Below are 21740 nucleotides of genomic sequence, written 5' to 3'. Positions count from 1 at the left end.
AAAAGCAAAAAATGAAAAATAAAAAAGAGTAAATCATAATTTTGAAATGTTTGTGGTTTCCTTTTCTCCATGGTGCCCTAAGCACACTTTTCTTATTGATTAATCTAGCATTGACTAGATCACATCATGAATCTCCTCAAACTAGTAAAATGTTGCTACTTCATAGAAATTTCCAAATCAACGATGAAACAAATGTTTGGCGACACGCATGTAGCCATTTACTGCAAAGAAGCCATAACTGTAAATTCATATAAAAAATGGTGTTAATCAATACTAAGACCTAAGCTACATTAATACAGTACAACTGATTGCGCGATCAGCGCATCACCAAAATAAACTAAATCCCAAACAAAATCCCAATATTGGATGCAGTGCAACGTTGGCCAAAGAATCAGTAAGCCATATCATCCTTATCTCAATGCCCGGGTGGAAGTCTTTATTCTCTATGTCTTTACTGTAAATAATCAGTGACCAATGATCACTTTTTCAATCTAGTTTTACCTCATGTTAGACAAAAAGTCAATCAATTTTCGAGAACGAGGCAAATTATATGGCCGGGTAAAGAAAAACAAAATATACCATTTCTGAAGCTATATATGTATGTATGTGTATATATATTTACACTTTACATATATATAGTATTAATACATAATATTATAAAAGCGTCTTTAATAATTTTCCTAGCTCCAGAAACCTAGCCATAAAATGGTGAACTCATATTAATTGTATGAACGGTGAGCAATTTTTTGATGACATCATCGCACAACACTTTAAAGTGAAAAACGAATACCATGGAGCTCACTGAAATTTTAGAAATATATAAATAAGTGTAATAGCTTTTTTGCGACAACAACAATCTTTGATGTAGCTATACCATCCGAAAGAAACACCTCTAAAAATATTTGAAAACTCTCAAAATACAAATATCCAGAAATCGAGATACAGAAGATGTGGGAATTTGAAAACTTTAACAATACCGGTGGTGGTGAGGACGCCTCGACCTATCGGGAAAGAATTTGAAAAATATGTCCAAAATATTACAGGAGAAATCAACTCAAAACAGCTAAAAAAAAACGTTATTCTTATCCAAATCACCCTTTTTTGGTGCCCACGGTTTTAATTTGATTTTCTTGATTGATTAATTGATTTTCCTGAAATTGCATATTTCAGCCTTCAGAATGTTTACTGTTATTTTCGCTATTAATTGTTTTTCTCCTATATAATTATCGTAGTAGATTGTCTCATTCAAAAAAGGATGATGTATTCAGAATACTGTATTTAATATATTTTGGATGTTATACATTATTCACCATGTAAAGAGGCATTCTGTTAATAAATGTTCAGAGTTGTCTTGTTTACTATTAAAAAAATGACAAATAAAGCTACTCTTTTTTCTCCAATTGAATGCAATCAATTGAATCTTTTCTCTTTTCTGACCATTCAGTATTCCGTCGTGCGCCAATCTATAAGAAATTATTTTCTCTTTATTTGTTAAAATTGTTTACATCCCTTTCTCATTCTAGAACTTCTTTCCAATTTATGTCTTTGTTTATCTTTTTGTTCTTTATGGCCAAATTTAGTTCAAATGTTTTTTGCTATAACTGTTTGAGAGAGATTGTTCCCTATTCCTCGTTAGTAGTTCAAACTTTTTCAAATATTTTTCCATATTACTGGTTGCTTATCGTGGTGTGGCATCTGGTTGGTGTAAATTTCTTTGTTAATTTTGTTGGTTATCGTTCTCAATTTATAACGTTCAACAGTGTGTCAGATTTCATTAGGATGGTCCGGTTTTTTCATTATTTTTACTTTTTATCGTTTTTGCTATTTATGCGTGGTATTCCAATTCCTCCATTACAAGCCTTCATATTAATTTATCTTGTTTTATTAGTTTTATTATTTTTTCCACAGAAATTCAAAGACTATTTTATTGAATTTATTTCTTTACCAAGTAGGGATCGGGATTATTTTGACATGGTTAATTATTTGTGATATGCACAGCGCGTTTAATATTTGCAGTTTACCGAACGATGTGTAACTAATTACGTGTTTTTGTCACGTGGTCTTTGTCAAATATTTTTTTTCTAATATCTTATTGTTTTTGCATACGTATTTTACGTAATGAGTATGTTGTGTTCTTTTCTTGGCTAACGTATTTGAGCACAAGACTTTTGTTTTGTGTCGTTAAGACATTGATCAGTTGTCTTCTCATATTTTTCAAATTCCATGCTATGCTATTCTTCTGCTATGTCCGGTATAGTGGCAGCAAAGGTGGTATTATCGTCCGCAAACTAGTTTAAAATGACATTGTGTTTGAGGTAAACAAAGTAAGGTAAATTCTTTGATTAATATGTTCGTTTGTTTATTACCTTATTCCTCTGCTGTTCTATATTTTATCAGTTGTTGTTCCATAGATTTGTCTAAATATGTTATTATTCATTTCTTTGATTAGCTTTTGTATTTTTGTATTGTATTATTATATTATCTCCATAATTTCAAATAGGAATTTTTGATTTACTCGTTTAAACGCTTTTTCTTGATCAAAGCTGACATTGTAGCATAGTGTGTGATGAGTTTTACAATATTCCCGAACGGTTTGAATGTTTCGCAAAGAGTCCTGAATTGACTTGCCTGGTATGGCACATTTTTGTGTTTCTAAAATATAGTCTCCTGTTATTATTTTTTATTCATTTTGCCTTTTGGGAAGCGCGTAAAATGTGTGATAGAATTCATTAGAGATTCCAGCCCGTCTGTTCCTGGTTTTTCATCAGTATTCACACTGTAGACAGTTCACTGCCAATGGCCAAATAATAAGTTTCTTAAAATGAGAAATTCAATGTCGATGTGTAACAGTTTAGGCTCTGCTACTGTGGTTGTTCGATCGGAAGACCCCAAATTCCGAATTGGTTATTTATTGAAAATAGTAAATTGGCACTTCAAATAACAAAAGCCTCATTGAAAAGTAACCTACTATTCGTATGCATGCTCCAAGAGCGGCGGAATTCGTTATATTAACGTGTAGAAAATTTGGATAAACATGAAACGGATTGGCCGTATTTGTACATTATCTAAATGACTGTATATGTATATTCATTTGGCTGTATATGCACATTACAGTGGCTGTGTATGTATATCTTAATGCTATTTGAGTCTACGATACGGCTCCAGCAAAAACACGCTAAACTTCTACCTCTTAGTCCTGGTTCTGGGTCGATTTGCATTAATGCACTTGCAATCTCTCTACACAAATAAATCTGATTAAATGGATCCCCGATATAATGTTCTTGCAACGTTTTCGATATATATTATATTCTACTAATACATTAATATTAAGCAGTTATTTGTTATGCAAAAGAATCGCAATGTATTTTACTCTATTAAGGTAAAAAATGATTTTGGCATGGATTTATGTTTTCAACTGATTATACGTTACTTCACCGTGTGAACACTATAAATATATATATATATATATATTGATTATTTGTCTTCCGATTATGCATATGCCTTTAGAGTTTGACAGAGTTTATTCTTTCCGTGTCTGCAAATAATACACTCACCGCGTCGGCCAGGTTCTGTAAAATAAATATATGCATTAGAACAAAAAATTCGTTTAGTTTGTCATTCTACCGATTTGTACTAATAGGGTCAGGGTCATAAGTTTTTTCACACACAATATCTTTCCATTGTGGCAAAACTCGAGATTTGTTGAAAGTAGCTCGCATTTTTATTTTCTATCATAAATTTAAATTTTATTGATAAGATATACTGTATTTTTATTTAGTTTAGTTTCGATATATCGATGAAAGACTATTCCTACTAAAAGTGTCAACGTTCCACCAAATTGCGAATTAAGTTTTCTATCCCATTAGAATGAAAATTTTGCAACAAGTACAAAAATGATACAAAGTTCAGATTTAACCGATTCGATACAAACTTATTTAGTTGTATGGGGGTTGGGGGATATTATTATTATAGGATATTGCTATTCTCATCAAAGCGGTTTGCTTTTTTACGCTTTAAAGTGCTTCTGAAGTTCAAAGAAAATACCTTTAAAGCTTGCACACTTGTACTTATATTCGTGCGCTGTTCCCCCACGAATCAATTTTAATTCGACCATTTCACAAATGTTATAAGAACAGTGAGGTCTCCATCCAGCAGATAATACTTTGAAACACTTCTGTATGGAAAAAAACACGACATATACCATTTGTTTTTAATTATAGTCACGAGAAATGTAGCACGATGTTACATAGCGTACAGTGAAAAAATCAGCTCTCATGCTCATACTATATCCAAAATCAGTCATTCGCTTGGAGGTTGACTCCGTCTTTCTTACGACGTCTCCACAAACGAGCGACGCAAGCTATGAGATGGAATTGGTTTTTATGGGGTTGAAACTAAAATTTCGCCATCTCAGTCTTTTCATTTTTCTACTTTAGCCTTTCCAACAGAACGAACTGCTGTCTGGCATATTATAACCTGTCCACTGTGAAATGTGTCCTGATGATCTTGACATGGAGCAGTCTGAAAATGTTTGGTGCCCATGGAAACAATAGACTGGATTTCAACGGGACATGCTCCCATGGGCACAATTCGACAGTGTGTTATCAATTGAGTGCTCAGAGGCCTACAGCATTATGCTTTGTGTAATATTAGGTTGTCTTTGGGCCCATGGCCCGATTTGAAATATATTTTAGATTCAAAAATATATTTTCAAAGTGTATTCGAAGGAGTAAATTATTTGCTTTTGGCTAGAATTGGACCCTTTACTTGTTGATATTAAATTACTAGCTTGTTATTTTATTGGAAACAGTGAACAGTTTAGGGATTGAGAAAACCACACATTCGTTTTTGTTCTTTTTGGGCACTCAAAATCCGTATTTGGCGTTTATGGCTTTTTTTTAACAAAGAACTGTCATTACTAAGAATGAAAGTTTCGTATTCCTTTCCAATTTATTAGAATTAAGCATAATCCAAAAGTAATGAATGTATTCCTGATTTAATAAAAAGAATCTAAAAAATTCAACAAGTAGTTTTACGATTACAATGGTAGACCTTATAGATACGCCTTTTCAGTTTTATGTTGCCAATGCAAATTTTGAGAATTTTTTTTTAAAAAGATCTGAAATATTTAGATTAAACATAAGTTTCAATAATTTTAAATCGTTGAATTTGAAGTCGCACAGTTTCTTCAAATGTTTATGCTGATTCGTTGCTCATTTTTAACAGTATATTTCATTATACTTAACAGACTGCTCCATTGTGCACCAGGGTGTGTCCTAATGTACCTGACCAGTGAGATGCAGTGGGACACTTAACAAACGTCTTTAAGAGCATTTTGGTGGTAAAATATGTCTCGCTTTAGAATTTCTTAGTCGCTGAATAAATACTTCATTTATCCTTCTCTGACTTAGCCATGCAATGTCAAATAAATAAGCAGATTATGGGGCTAAAATTAATAAAAAAAAGTGTCCCAACCTTTCCCACTTTCCCAAATAAGTTCAACAAATCATGAAATAATTTGTTGATTATGTCCTGTATTTTAAAATTAAATTAATAAAGCCATTAGTTCCATATTTTTCTTATATATATATATTGAACAAGATTTTAAAAATACATTTTAATATCAACACTGCAGTACTGAAGATCTAAAACCAGAAGCACTGACCTACCTTATCTGCATACTCTTTGAATTCATTCCAAATGTTGTCAATCTTCGAGGTCGTAGCTTGTTTACGCAAAACATTATATAGATCTTCGTACTCATCTACTATGCAAGGGCTCTAAAATACAAGATGCTGTCTGTGTTATCCTGGTAGGTATACGCGACAGGAAATTTTCAATTTTCCTCACCTCTGTTTCACTGGGAAGATATTTCGTATAAGTTTCTCTTTGCTCAATTACTTTCAAAAGTAGATGCAGTTTCGCTTCGGAATCCATTTGTTGAATTCGATCTTTTGGCGTGGGTTGAGTTGGAATTGGAATTGTGTCGGGATCAACTCCAGTGCCCCCATCTTCGCCGAATAACTCCAGAACATATTCATTTGGATAATGGCACTTGTCGAGCCTAAAATTCTATGCGCAAAAGTTGAATGATTATACAGTGCATTCAAGTTGCGACATATTTTTACACGACAACATTATTTTTTGGCAGTTGTCAGTCAGATAATGGCGAGTTAAGATTTACGTTTTATGAAAATATTCGCAAATCGGATAGTACTAAAATGGTGCTTGACCATCGCTTAAAAAATATATATATTAACTACACTCAGAGTTATGTTAAGTCTGTATTCGGCGTTAGCGATATTTAGTTCATTTTACCATATTGAATACTTTTGCTTTCTGAAACAATCATCTCCATCTAATTTTGCGGTATAACACTATAAAGTTACTTTTATCCATACAACAAATTTTACCATTATCCCATCCGTGACGAATATTGGCTCTGCCCGAAAACAGGCATCAGCTATGTTTTCTAAGTCAACGCATTTGTGCGAATTTATAACATCTTCCTTCCACATATCATCGAAATTTGGCTTGATTAACACTGCATGATACCATTCTTTGACCTCGGGTGCCCTGGTGACAAAAATTGAGAACACATTCATCATGCCCAAATTGAACTCAAGCTCTCAAAACTAGAAAGCGAAGAAAAGCAAGCTGAATTCACTTTTTTCCAGACCCAGGTAACTCGTACACAGTGGCTATCTACGTAAAATGTCGCCCATGGCAAAGTTTGAAAATGCGCCCATTGATAGTTGGTTGACAATTTATAATGACTGTTATTGAAATGACGTACTTGTACGTTGTTATTCGAGTAAAAGTACAAGTTTCACTTATTTCCAATTTGAAATTATTTCATTGAAACATTTATTTAAATTAAAACTTTTTGCCGTTTTTGCGCCCATGTTCAAGCGGCGCCCATGACAAGAGCCATGGCTGCAACACCCCAGAAACGCCACTGATCGTACACGTAGCCTCATTACGCTTTCGTACTATTTTTCTTGCAACTTCCTCTTTATTGACTGTGGCTGAGTACTTTTCTCGACATTCTGAGCACATTTGTACTTTAATTCAGTAACATTTGCCAAACATCAAAGATTTCAACTTATTGATCGTTCTATTCTTGATATAGTTATTATACATCAAAAGATAAAGTTAAGGGCGTCGGCCCTACAGAATGGTAGGGAATTCTGATGCTTTGTCTATTCGTAAGGTCAATTTTTCTATTCCCATTTTTCATTCTATAATTTTTGATCGAAAACTTACTATTTTTTTATACAGAATTTTTTTATGCGAAAATGCTTTTGTCAATCGTAACTATTTTTCTCACACTATCTGTATCGGAATCATCTGTGTCGGAATGAACGAAGCGATGCAGGGTAATGCCTTGAAGCTCAGTTCATAGTAGGTTGATGCAATTTTAGGAAACCAGTCTGGCGGCTCAAAACCATTTCCCCTGTAAAATATGTAAAATTTATGAACACGAAATATATTAGAAATATGACAATAATTGTGATTTTTCAAATACCTGCCATTTGCCATAATTTAATTTTTGTAGACGGTGGTTTGCGATGTGAACAAAATTTGTATCATTTAAAACAATACTCGATAAATATTACATAATATGCCCAAAGTGCGTTTTGTGAAACATGTCAGAAAACGTTATTCTAATGCGGTGTTATCAGTCTGTGTGTACATAACTGCTCATCTGTAGTCACTGCTCTAACTCAGAATGGGCACAGTTGAATAGATGGACACTTTTGCGATCCTTTGTTTTTGTACCGCGCAGATTATGTATAATTATTACCGTTAAAAACAATAGAATATAACTTTCATAAACATTCCAACTATCAGGAGTTGTCCGACGTCAACATTTGAACGCTCGAAAAAATTCGACGCACTGCTAATGCATAATTTTGTTATTTTTTCCACGGGGTGATAACTATAAATATATTTAAATACATAGCTCATCAGTCTATCGATGATCTTTTTTTCTATTTTATTTCAAGGCGGCGTCTTGAGCGTACTTGAATATATAGAATGTAAAATAAATTATAAAAAAAAATATCAAATCAATAAATATTACATTTTCAATGAAAGTCAGATTACCTGCATGTTGTCGACATTAGAGGCAGTTTTGTTTTAATTTCATCATTTGCTCGTTCGTATAATATCGGTGACGGAGCAAATCCAGTCTTACACTTCACTGTACAAACTGAATTAACTTTTTTTCTCTTAGTACATGTTACTATGTCCACGATGTCGGGTAACGGTTTACAGGCTTTTCCTTCAAGTAAAGTAATTTTTTTCGGAGTATATATTATAGGTATGTGCAAGAAATATTCACTCATTCATTGCAAAGACTTTTCATTGTTTAGTTACTGCAACATTAATCACTCTACAGTAGTGTTTGTTTTGTTTTAGAAATACAGTACACTAACCGGTTTGGTAACGTGCAGGTAATCTCAAATTTATGGGACATTAATTCAGATCAAAAGATTAAATTCATGGTGCATTTTGAAATTATTTATGTATTGAGAATAATACACAGTTTTTTTTTTCTAGTCGATACAAACATATTGGTTTGATAGATTTATTCAAGATGCTTAATTGCTCTTCAATAATGATATGATAATTCATATGCCTACTCAAAAAGTAATTGTAGATATATATCGTATTATTTTTTTGATGTTCCGGCAAATATTTCCGATATTTATAACTAAGTGTCTGGTCACGTTATTTAGTTCGTAGTCGTCTTATACTGGGCTTTAGTTCGAGATAAACGAACACATATTTTCTTTCTTTTTTTGATTTAAAAAACACGAAAAATTGTCAAAATATGACAATAAACTCACGGTAGTTAGTCCACGAATACGTAATTGTAAAATTTGTTTGTTGTCGAGGGAAGACAATTCTTAAATGGTCAAATTTGTATCCTGAAAGCAGTATTTCTTTTGTCCCGTTTTTACCATCTCTTGTAAATGTACGATATTCGTGGTCGATGTCCATATCAATCAATCCTTGATAATTATAATATAAAAGAACCATATTTTTCCAGTCGCCGTATTTTGAAATCCTTCCACCGATCTGGAAGCACATAAAAATACAAGATTAATTCAATGCTGTGTTTGATGAAAACAATTTTTTCAATAATAGAATAATTTGATTACTTTGCCAATGACTAAGTTGGTAAAGAGTTATGTAGCATAATTTCATTAACAGTTGCTCAAAAAGGTGCGGAAACAAGCTCGATTTTGAATTGTTTCAAAATGCGATTGCATATTACAGCAGCAATATAATAACTGGGTTTTATCTGACGTAGAAACAAAATACGAAAACAGGAACAAAGAAAAATTGTTGGCATGCTATATTTATTTTATTCTTTGAACACCAATTTATTTCAGTTTGCATAAATGAGGTAAAACTGAACTTGTTTATTTTCCTTTATCGGTACATAGCAAGCAAAATTGGGCATACCGATATCCAGTTTTTGTAGGCGACTGACGGGTCTATATTCAATATCAACTGCTTATTTTCTGATATTTTTCCATGTATGATACAAATTCCTTTCACTCTTCTTCCTTCTGTAAATATGTTATTCGCTTCGTCGTTAAACCTCATTCCCGGAAATTTAACTTTATCATTTGTGTCACCGATTTTGTGGATGCATTGGCGCGAAACTGAAATGTGTTAATATTTTGAAATAAATGTATAAGCAAATAATATTTAAAAAGGGACCGGCTGTGATTAGGCTAAATCAGTTCTCTTAGATATGCGTAGCTTGCCATGATGTCCATGCATAATGCTTCTTTTTTGTATTTTTTACACGACTTGGGTTCTGTTAGCTTTTCACTCCACCCTTCTTTCTATATTAGAAGCTACTATAATAAGAACGAATGTGTTTTTTCAGCTGACTTTGCCTTTTTTTGTGCATAATCGTAACGTCGAAAATTTCACTAGTTTCTTTCTGTCTCTCTTTTCATACAAACTTTTTTAGCAATTTTCACAAAGTATAATCTTCCAAATTTTATTAAGCAAATAAATAGATTCTTAACAGATACTACATACAACTCATTGGACACGGAGTGGACCTGTGGATCGTTTTGTTATTTGGTTGTTGTTATATTTCTACTTGTTGTTACCGTATGAAAAACAAATCGCTTTTCTCATTAACTACTGGATTGAAATATTAAGGTATTCGCCAATTTTAATCTATTTCACAACTTCTGTTCTCTACGTGATACGTTTTTCACTTCGAAATTTTGTGCGATGACCTACATTCCTGTGAAATTAATACAAATTATTTGTAGTATTTCTTCGCCCTCTCTCTTTCGGTTTTTTTGCTTCGCGAATACCGGAAGTTTTTTTACCGCTACTGTTAAAAGATTAGATAGACTACTTCTCCACTTTGTTCTTAGTGCCCATATATTTGAGCATCGCTCTCTCGTTTTCTTTTCATAATACAATAAATACCACAATGTAATGTGTGGTTGAATTCGTAATTATTTGATATGTTAAAAATTAGGAAAATTTTTAATAAATGTAGAAAAACGTACCTTTTTTACAGGAACTTAAGCAAATCCAGTACAATACAATTGCAGCAATAATTTTCATAGTTTGAACACTATAATGTAGATGTAAGTCAGTATTTGAAATGAACATCTTTTTTTCAGATGCTTTTTTATTTCACCTAACAATATTCAAAACGATATACTGTAGCTATACTTGTACTTCGTTTAGTTTTTACAATCGAGTCGAAACAGCTTCATTGCCAAAGTCAACTATATACAACTGACACTCTTACAGGTCGGGCTTAAATTATATTGTTACAACAAAACGGAAGAACATAGTGAATCGCAAACTGAATGAAACAACCAAAATGTTGATGTGAAGAGAGGTAAAGCAGAAAAATCAAATATATATCCAAAGTTATTCTTTTGTACTCGCGTGTTGTCATCGGTTGTGCTATCAATTTACACTTCTTCCGTCAGTTTTGTATACTTTACCAATTTACAGTTTTGCTATTCTATATATCATAAATTGTCATCTCGGGCTCTTGCCATTTCAATCCACATGCTGTACGCTATAGGAACGATTAATAAATAATATGGATTTTCTCAAAATACTGATTAAGTGCTATTTTAACAAGCGGCTATACGTCAAGAATACAGTAAGCAGCGAATTACAAACCGTTTGATTCGCGAAATGTAAACCGCTTTGGCGTAATTTTAGCAATACACACACACATATATATATACCGATTATATAAATATACATATATAAACAGCTTACGTCAGAACTAGTTATCGCCGTAACTCGTATCCATAGAACAGCCTGAAGCAAAAAAATTTCAACGTCATTGCTTTTGTTGTGTGTCAATATTTAGCCTACTTACTGGTAATGGCATCGTAGACTATACGAAGCTCAAACATGAACTTTTACCATGACAGAATATTCTGGGTGTTTATTGAACACGTCAGTGGACCTATATATAGTTTTGAATAGAATTGTTTGAATAATATATATCTATTACTTTTATTTTTCATTACTGGACACGGAGTGGACTTATGGATCGTTTTTCTCTTCCTGTTCTTTTGATCATTGGACGTCGGTGGTATGGAACGAAGTCCTTGCTCTGCTAAGATTTGTTAAAGGGAATGGCGAACAGCGCCGTAGGTACCGGTTGCGTCAAAGGTAAGAATTGCTTCGCTATGATTAACGTGTCTATGTATTTGAGCATTGCTTGTCTTAATAGCTCTTCAAAATTGCTAAATGGCCGCATATATTTCCAATTTTAATTTTGGTGTGTGTATATTTGACTACCAGAAACCAAGAACAGACAATAGTATTCGACTCTTATTATATATAGTAACATGTAACTGAATTTCTTAAGACAAGCATAATCCGTATGCAATTTTATTTAGAATTTATTAAAATTAGAAATTGTCCGACGTCATGCATCTTCTGCCTGAAGCACTGATTATTTATATGAAAGCATAAAAGTTTCAAAGGTCCAAAACTCATAAACCAAAATAAATGTTTCGACACAAAAGACGTAAATAGAACCGTCGGAAGGCAGCATAGCAAGCATCCGTGACTAGAAAAGTTACCGCTTGGTGGAGATAAAGTAGATGTTATATAATTTTTAGATAACGTGTATCTTGTTCGAATTCCTTGCCCTTCTACTTCACGAATGAAGTTCTGTGTTAAAGTTTCTTGCGATTCTTCGTTTTTTAAATTTTGCAATGATTTCAGAAATGCTGTCCATAGTAAGGTAAAATCACCACGATTGGCGCAAGCTTCTTCAGAAATCATATTGGTTTTAAAGCCTTCATCGCATGCATATGTGCTACATTGGAAAACAATAGAGACTTTTGATCGCTTTATTGAATCAATCCAAGCTTTCGAATTTGAAGCGTCTGATATAATGATCATTCGACTTGATTTTCTATCAAGACTACCAGCGCCTGGTCGATCATTCCATATTTGAAGAAGTCGGTCCAGAGATAATCTACCTCCATCTAAATATAAGATATCCCATTTTGCCTGATGGATTCAGAAAGCGATGAAACTATATTGCTGACAACCGTAGCTTCTCTTTTGAAGCAATGTTACATTTATAATTACTATGGAACGCACGATGAAAAAAGAAAGCGATAGGCTAGTGAACAGTACGCAAAACCTATGGTGCGTTTGATTGGGTTGAAAATGTGCATATACAAATCTAAGGTATATATAGGGATGATCATTGTTAAATTTAAAGTTGCAGCCGCAATGATCCTGCGTTGTTGACATCCCGGATTGGGTTTGAGTCAATGTTGGCAATCAAACTATTCTACGAGAATCGGCGTGTGTTGACTGTTTGTCTAGTGTGCAGCTTTGTTGGACGGTATAAAAAATCGTAAGAAGATGAGTGTGTGTTTTATAGAAAATCTACTTAATCTATAACCTGCTAATATCCATGATCCATTTTCATCAGCGATTCCATTGAAGTAAATAACGTAGTTATCGTACGGAACTTCGTCACGGGAAGTTCGTTTTGAGAAAAGAAGTGCAAGTTTAGTTTCAACAGATGACAGAGTTAACTTTGCTCCACGTGACCAACAATCACATCCAAGACTATCAATGAGTTGATCTCGGAAAAAACTGAAAATTTATTAAAAAGTATGAGTGAATTACAACGATAAAATGGACAATATATGCCAATCTTGATATGCTCGAAAGAAACCCATATAAAGTTCAATATTCATTCTGGTAAGTGATAGATAATAGAACTCACTGCTGAATGGCATTCATCATACGACTTGCGGACATCGTTTGCACCTCGGTAGAACTTGATGGTAGGGTCAGGCTAAGCTTGTTTCTGTAAAATTAATTTATATTGCGAATACTCGATTACACGTAATATGGATGTGCTCTGACTGAGGTAGGTTTTCAAGAATTGCAGTGTGGTAGTTTATAGTTCATGATTTCTTATTTGGTTGTCCCTCGATGGGAGATGAAACGAACGCGATCAAGCTGATTATGATTCACTGGATTTTCGTAAGGAATCGAAAGATAGTAAAATAAGGGAAAGCTTCTTGAATTAGTGTTCACCATGGAGTCTTTATAATCTAAACTTTACATGACCATTTATCAAAAATCCCACATGTGCTTACCACTGACCATCAGCTGGGAAAAATTTTCCTATTTATTTTAACCAAAGCACAACACCAAATTGTATTTGCGTGAAAGAGCATAAGGCAGAATGCATCAAAACCATTAGTCGAGTACAGTTCTCAACTTTGAAGAAGTAATCGATTGTAACAACATAATATACATTAAATGCATTCTTATGAAATGCTTGAATCTAAGACATTCGATACCATAGCCAGTACCTCGAATAGTTGTCCGATGAAGCTACTATGCCATATCCATAAGAAGTTCCACGTAGATAGGTTGCCAGATGTGCAAACAGCGCTAATGACAAAGATTCGATCGTCAACAAAAAGAGAAATAGAGCAGGATATGTTCCATCATTTCTTCTCCAACAAACTGTTCCCAATATTCCAGTGCCGAATACACATCCTGATGTAACGCCATGACAAGTTCCACAAAGAAACTTTACACCTGAACAAAGGGAAAGATTTCTTTAGATGCAGTCTCATGGAATGGTTGTCAATTTAAAGTCAATTGGAGCAAGGTATGGGTACACATTTACCGAGCACGATTTCTAAATGTTGTAAACCTCATCACCTTGACTTGATAAAACTTGGTACAGAGTTTTTTCTTCAAATTTTGAGTTTTCCAATAATCGTTGACATCTCGAGACTCTATTAAGAAATGGCACCTAAAGATAGAAAGACAAATATCGTTTAGCAATATGAAAAGAATTGTAGCAGGTACATGTAGAAGTCGCAATACCTGCATTGTAAAGTAAGTTGAGTGCATTGCCAGCCAGGACAGGGTAGAAAGAACAACAAATGGAAGAAATACAGGCCACTCGTATTTGGCGTGCATTGTTATTGCCTGTAAAATCAAAATGTTTTGTGAAGTTCAATAAATATTTACAGATACTATTTTTTGTAAGATGGTGCGTCAAATCTGGCCCTGTTTATTCAAAACTGAATTTCAAGACGAGGCATGAAGTGTGGAATGAAAGTATCCAAAAATTCTGCAGAGTAAACTCCGTGGCAGACAAAATTTCGTTACTTGCAACAAATGATTTCTTCGATTTACGTGAATATGTCGTGTTTTTAGATATGTATTACAGGTTGGACCGATGGAATAAATATTTTAAAATGTACCTGGAGTGCAACAAGGAGAAACACGATTTCAACTATCAGCAGAAAAAAGAAGAACAAGCAAATCCATATCCTGAAATACAAATAAAATACAGCAATCTTAAATTCAAACTTCATTTTTAAATAAAAACATGCAACCTAATATTGCCAATGATTTTTGCGTTGAAGTAGCATTAGAGTAGTATAATATACTATAAATAGCTTCTATGTCGACGAAGTATCGCAATTCAACCTATTACTACTATAAAATTTCAAAACAGATACGCGCCAATTTTACCCAGAAAATATTATATTCATAATGGAACACATAATGGTTTATGGAACAGTGTTTTATTGTATTTGAATTTCGTGAAATTATTTTTATTTAAATCTTATAACACATTTCTTCCAACCAAACTAAGTAATTGAAAATGCTGTTTTTTATGAAACTTCCGTGGAAACAGAGGCCGAACAGGGAAACCAGTTTATTTAAATAGATTAAATAGATCAAATATACCATATATATACAGTACTACGATTTACTATAACACAATAATAGCAATCTATAAGTTTTCATAAAGAGCATATCTTACCGTCGTATGTTGAAGAAACATTTCCATCGTGTAAGTGGTTGGAGCTTGGAGAAAAATAGATCCAACATAGGATCCCATAACATTCTTACAACAAAACATATGAAAGCATATTTGTTTGTTATCACTCCAAGATTGCCAAGAACGGAAATTCCTAGAATAAAATTGTTAAACATAGCTAGTTTTTTTGAGACAGTTTCTTGTTTGAATAGAAGAAAAACAGCAAACATGGACGCTAGCTATTTTACGGCCGCCTCATTGTAACCTAATAGCATGTTTATTGGACCCGAAGTGGACATATTGATCGCTTTGTTATTTTGTTGTTGTTAATATTCTTATTATTTTTCATTTTGAAAAAATCGCTTTTTTGTTAAACTATACTGGACCAATTGCTTAATAAACCAAGTGGTTAAGATTGTTGGTGTCACTATAAAAAAAAAAACTAGCATCACCGTTTGAGAACGCGTTTTGGAACATACAAATCAATAATTTTACCAGTTACGATTCCGTAAATAAGAACTGTGACTATACAAAGTGGAGACTTCATCCGCAGATGCATTACAATGAATCCCAAAGTTCCTATCTCCAGTAATAAATCCAAGCATTTTTGAGGAGGTAGAAGAAAACAAGTGCTTCCAAAAGCAACTAAATCACAAAGTTCTGTTTTTGAAAGAAATTGGGATCTGTACAAACAAAAAACTTAGTATATATATGGATGTACAATATTTCACGAGTTTGAGGTGACGTACTAAAAATTAAAGTTGTGTATTTGACAATTACCTGTGCATTGTCAATTTGAATACTCTTTCTGCTAACGAACAAAAGCATCTTATAGCTGTGCTGAAAAGTACACAAATCAAAATTGCTTTATTCAGAAGTTTTAAATGTGTCTGCTGAATGAATAGAATCCCATACATCAGACTGATCCAGAAATGAACAATACTTCGAGAAAATGCTGCAAAATATAATTCATATTAAATTAAGTACATAAAACCCCCCCAGGTTTATATAATAAAATTCACGAAAAAAACATCCCATACATGACAACTTTCGGAATCATAATAAACACAAGAGAAGAAACTTGAAGAACGTTGAAAAAAATAAAAAAAATAGTGATTGAGCATTTCCAGTGGAAACTACCGGGTTCTTTCGACTACGTATTCACCAAATTACGAGATGAGGGGGATTCTGGACCAGCACACGTATTGTCTTCTTCTGGCATCCTTTAAAATCTTTGTTGCAACTCTCTCAACCAATCCCAGGGCTCGAGACCTCGTTTGAAGAAAAAAAAAATGATGATGAAAGTGATGCTACATTTAATATCTCACCTTTCAAGCCAAAGAAAATATATAGAATCACGACAAACGTGAACGATGTTATTCCTGTGGTACTGACAACAATAATTTCTACCGCATAATTTCCCATTTGCCAGTGATATTGGAGATGTAATGCAAAGGCAACAGAAATCAATATTGTGGCAACGAATCTTAAAATGTTGCAAATATATCGACAGACGCTTCTGAAAAATTTATGTTCATCGTAATAAAATTGTATTGTACTATAAGGAAATACTATCCTATAATTCGCAATTTGCTTTCAAAAAGCCACCTTATATATAAAACAACTAATTTTAACAGCTAAATTATGAAGTGCAGAGAAATCAAACTTGCATCACCGAAGATAGTCACATATCTAGAATCCCACCTGCCAGGCAAATAGGTCTGTTTCATCTCTATATGTTTGTTGTAAGCTTTAATTTCGTGATATGGCATCGTCTTATTCCATCGCTCACAAAATGAATTCTTCCTGCGTGGTGCGCTTGTGTCCCGCGCATCTGTATAAGGAATTTCATCTAGTTCACACCAACCAAAATGTTAAACTAAATGTTATGATTGGCCTATTTAGTTAGACTGTTGCCTCTGCCACTTTTCTAGCCTACCTTGACTGATATTTAAAATTAACAAGTGACTCGAATATGACTGGTCCATTCACATAACCAAATGGGGCATTACTCAAATAAGCGCATGCGTTGCTCTCGTTATCAATCTTTCTGCCGATAAATGATCGGCTGCACTGTGAAGACTTTCTGAAAATTTAGAAATAATAAGCGGCGAATTATAGATAAATGTCAAGACTTACCCATGTTGTTAAATGGAACTGATGTCACGACATCTAGAAGCTGGTTTCTTTCGATACTTCCGGGCCTTTTTGTGCGCAGTGAACCAAAACTGAATGATCGTGAACGAAATGGCTTCCCGCGTTTTTCCATTTAGGATATGTTGTTGGCTATACCGCAGCGAACTGACTGTTATGATGAGGAATGTGGCAATCGCCGCAAAAAGTTTGATAGTATTTAACTGCTTGGTAAGCGAATAGCAACTCGACATAGATCAATGAGTCAAAGTCCGATTTGTGTGCTACTATTTACAACAGACTCGCAAACAAAGAAACTAGTTAGATGTCTGGACCATTGCAAACAATATTGTAAATCTGTTAATCGTCGAAGCTAAGCTGTTTGTTTCGTAGATTAACAAACATTGTCGTGCGAAATATAGGTCTTGCATAATTGTAATTGAGTTGTATGTGCCACTCAAATAATCTTTATGGTTGAACTGTTGACTAACGGGAGAAAGTTACCGGCATAACACTATACTTCAAATAGGTAACTTTTGCAATGAGTATACTGCATATACGTTACTGCATTACACTGGCGGTATGAAGGAAATTCAATTCCATTAGGATAGCCTTTATGGGGGTGACTTGATATTAACGTCATATTAACAGTATGCTTTAATGGTTGACAAAAAAAATAAGTTTAAAAATACCCATAAAATGGGCAGGGATTCGAGCGGTCCGAGGGACATAGCAGTGGTTCCCAAACCTTTTTTTTCGCGACCCCAATTTTCATAAAATCGAAGATTACAAATACTCGCGAACTCACAACTAAAAACGTTCAGCAACTTCAAAAATCAGTATATCAGTTTCGATTGCCTCAACGGGAACAGTGTAGCCTACCTTTATATTGACCGCAGGTGGACGTTCACGGTGAACATTGTCCCAAAAAAATATACAAACAAGTCCGACAATGCGCCGGAAAACTTCAGAAGATTTGAAAACACACGGCATCGTATGAAAACCATGGTGTAAAATATCTTAGATCAGAATTATGACAGTTCTTTTGCGAAACATAGACGGACTTGATTTGTGTATTTTATTTCGGATCTATTGCTGTCTTTCCATGATTTGTGTATTTTTGAAGATAATTTTTCCTTTTTTGTTGTCGAATCTACTGTTGTCTTTCCATGATTTGTGTATTTTACTTTGAATCTATTGTTGTATTTCAATGATTTGTGTATTTCTGAAGATAAATTTTCCTTTTTTTGTTGTTCTATATAATTCATTGCTATATTTGCTGCTTTAATACAGCACCAAGGTGTCGCTGACTAGATGACTCATTGAGTCTATTCGCGACCCCGCGTCAATTGCAATGAATCAATGTTTTTTGTTTTTTTAGTTTATTGTGTTTTTCTTTTGCCTCATATTGATTATAAAATATCTGAATTGATAAAATGTGATGGATCGTAAGGAAGCCTACGCGATACTTCGGAAATAGTAAGATTGTTTCTAAATATATATATGAATAAATAAAAAATCTTATTTAGCATATTCCAGCAGTGTACGTAATATTGCAATACGAAAACGTTCACTTTTATGTGGAAGCGATGTGGACAAAAGAGACGTACATAACCTACTCGTAGAATTTAGACACGTGCGCGAATTAAAGCTCTTTCGCAACTGCGCCATTCCAAGCAACTGTTGAATTTCATATATTTTTTTAAAAGTGTAGTGACAATGACAATTGTTTTGTATTTTTTTTTAAATCAAAATACACTTGAATTTTATTGGATTGCATTTCTTTCATCGAGAAAGTTAAAATTTCACCCAGATTTTTGATAATTCACACAAAGTGGCCTGAAATATAGAAATTTTGATATAATCGACATGTTTTGTGAAGAATCGTAACACCTAGTGTTCAATTGTCTGGTACAGTTATTTCATTTAAAATAGATGCACTGAACTTAAGTTAATGAAGCTTGGGTGTTTGCAGTGCTGTAGGAAATGTTTTCATCTATCTAACGATTTATTACCAGAATTCTAAGAGATGATAGGGGCTGCTGTTCCAAAGTGGACTAATGTCCCGTAGTGTCACATACATTGTGCCCATTATTGGCATCGATCTACATTGTTTTAAGTTACTTGAGCAACACATAGAGGTGTTCTTCAGCTACTGCACCATAAAATAGTATGGGCTCCTGCTGTACCATCGTGATAATTTACAACACCATACAGTGAAACGGTAATGCCTGGTGGAATTGTTGTCCCGTAGTTTACCGTACCCGTATTACCGTTTCCCGTATTTTACTATATATTTATATATACTAAGTCTTGTGTGTAAGTTTTGTGCAATTTTGTTCCAACCCCATAAAGCAACTGATTGAACAAAAACACAAAACATGTAGCTGGAAATGTAAACATATAGTGCATCTAACAAGCAAAATTTCTGGAATTGCCCCTTAAAGTCACCTGGAATAGCCCAACTGATCGAAAACTAAAGTGAAATTAATCGACCAAGACACAGCCTGGCAATCAATACCATACTTGTCAAACACCTAGTTAAAGGCCGATTCGCGTACCAGCGGGTCAACTACTGGAATGTAACATGATCAAAAAAAAAAAAGTATGAGGAAAATATTATTGGCGCTCGTAACACTGTCACTCAATTACATTTACTAATACCGATACCTGCCGACCAGCCGAAAAGGTTGGGTACACATGAAAGTTTTATTGAGCAATTTTGGCGCCGTTTGGACAATAAATGGTCGAATTATTGCTGAAAATCGGCCGAAATCAGGCACTTTTACGATACCAGCCGACGAAAACAAATTTCGCTTTCCAACTTTCAAATCTTAGTCACTTGTGTGCGCATGTTCGCCAGAAATCAGGCGACCCCGGAAAATCTTCACGTGACCCACGGTTTGGGAACCACTGCTATATAGGATTATTTTTCTCATAGAAAAAGGGGCGACGCACAGGTTGTGGCATTTGTGAAATGGCGTTTGAGTCGTTGTTGTAGGCGCGACTGGGTAAAATTTCTAAAGGGTAGGATGATATGTTGCGTAAAACAGTGGCTACAGGTGACTTGGCTGTCTGTAGCCATAAAGCTTACCCACATTGTTTCAATTTAAATGAATATTAACGGATGACAAAAGGAGCAAACCAGGCGTATACAAGCCCAAACTAACAATCATATTGATAATGCAAATAAATTAAGTAACTGGATGTTACGTTGCCGTTACATAAACACGGTTTGAAAATCTCCGAAAGAGACAACTCGCAAATCTTTTATTAAATCAGATATTTCAAGAAAATAAACAATAATTTTAAACTGAAATTAGTTAGAGTGGCCAATGTCCCTAACTCAGTATACCTTCTGGACAATATCCGACCAAGATTGGTGACAGAAAGCAAAACCTGATTTATTGATTGCGTAGCACTATCACATGTAGATTTTCAAATATTCAAAATTTATCGAGTGTGTAGGTGAGATTTTCGTTTATGCTAAACCCAATAAATCTCAGGTTGACATACTTTGGAATAAAGTGAAGAAGTCATTTCTTTTATGGGCAATGACACTGGAAGCCTAACTGAGCAATCTGGTGTTTTTCGGAGTGTGTATTACTTCCCGTCATTGACCTGATGACTTCTCGAAAAATGAATAATTGACAGGGCAGAAACAAGTACTGAATATTTCCTGCAATCAGTCAAAGCTGAGTTTCAAATATAACTTCTACCCCGTTATATCCCAAATATCCCCTTTATGATCAACATATATTCTCTATAGTTGAATTCCTTTTACGATATTCTCAAAAGCAACGTCAGATTGGTCTCATAGTAACGCATGCTAAAAGAGCTTTGTGCAGAAATTTGAATTCCAAAAAAATATTTTGCGAAGTTCATGGTTTGTATAGCATTGTTCATCGCATTTAAGATATAATATATTTAGATATAAAATTCAACGTGCTGGTTGGTAACGTTTCCCAGCCATCCTGACCTAGAGATTTAATCCACGCACGCTTTTTCCAATACCCATGTATTTATGAGTATATATATATATTTATTATATTATCAGATAAATACTGACGCCGTATTAAAAATTATAGGCACTCCCGTTCAAAGTCCACATTCTCTGTTTGGACCAATCATGGAATGAATGGGCGTACGCTTAATTGATTTCATACTTAATTTATATGCAAAAATAGTTCAGTACCTAAGAATCTCAAAATGAAGAATGGACTATCTGTAGTGAATGAATAATTGACGCTACCTG

The 21740-nt window shown here is 34.0% G+C and overlaps 2 protein-coding genes across 2 annotated transcripts; both read right to left on the bottom strand.

Annotated features, from left to right (window-relative positions):
* Positions 1–3325: 3325 nt before the first annotated feature.
* Positions 3326–11111, bottom strand: LOC120339968 (uncharacterized). Its single transcript, XM_039408213.2, has 10 exons — positions 10557–11111; positions 9478–9680; positions 8856–9087; positions 8110–8287; positions 7331–7456; positions 6414–6576; positions 5851–6072; positions 5670–5780; positions 4045–4174; positions 3326–3569 (listed from the first exon to the last, which is right to left on the bottom strand). Exons 1-10 carry the CDS (start codon positions 10660–10662, stop codon positions 3490–3492), a joined length of 1551 nt encoding a protein of 516 aa, XP_039264147.2. The 5' UTR covers positions 10663–11111; the 3' UTR covers positions 3326–3489.
* Positions 11112–11776: 665 nt separating this feature from the next.
* LOC120339967 (transmembrane protein 168-like) lies at positions 11777–17960 on the bottom strand. The gene is made up of 13 exons (XM_039408212.2): positions 17492–17960; positions 17057–17186; positions 16681–16871; positions 16133–16307; positions 15848–16035; positions 15356–15506; positions 14787–14856; positions 14404–14508; positions 14236–14329; positions 13878–14109; positions 13280–13363; positions 12950–13146; positions 11777–12521 (listed from the first exon to the last, which is right to left on the bottom strand). Exons 1-13 carry the CDS (start codon positions 17619–17621, stop codon positions 11917–11919), a joined length of 2352 nt encoding a protein of 783 aa, XP_039264146.2. The 5' UTR covers positions 17622–17960; the 3' UTR covers positions 11777–11916.
* Positions 17961–21740: the final 3780 nt, after the last annotated feature.

The sequence above is a fragment of the Styela clava genome, chromosome 9 (assembly GCF_964204865.1).
Source record: "Styela clava chromosome 9, kaStyClav1.hap1.2, whole genome shotgun sequence".
NCBI classification, from domain to species: domain Eukaryota; kingdom Metazoa; phylum Chordata; class Ascidiacea; order Stolidobranchia; family Styelidae; genus Styela; species Styela clava.
Note: the sequence above shows the minus strand (reverse complement) of the source record. Positions and strands in the feature narration are given on the sequence as shown.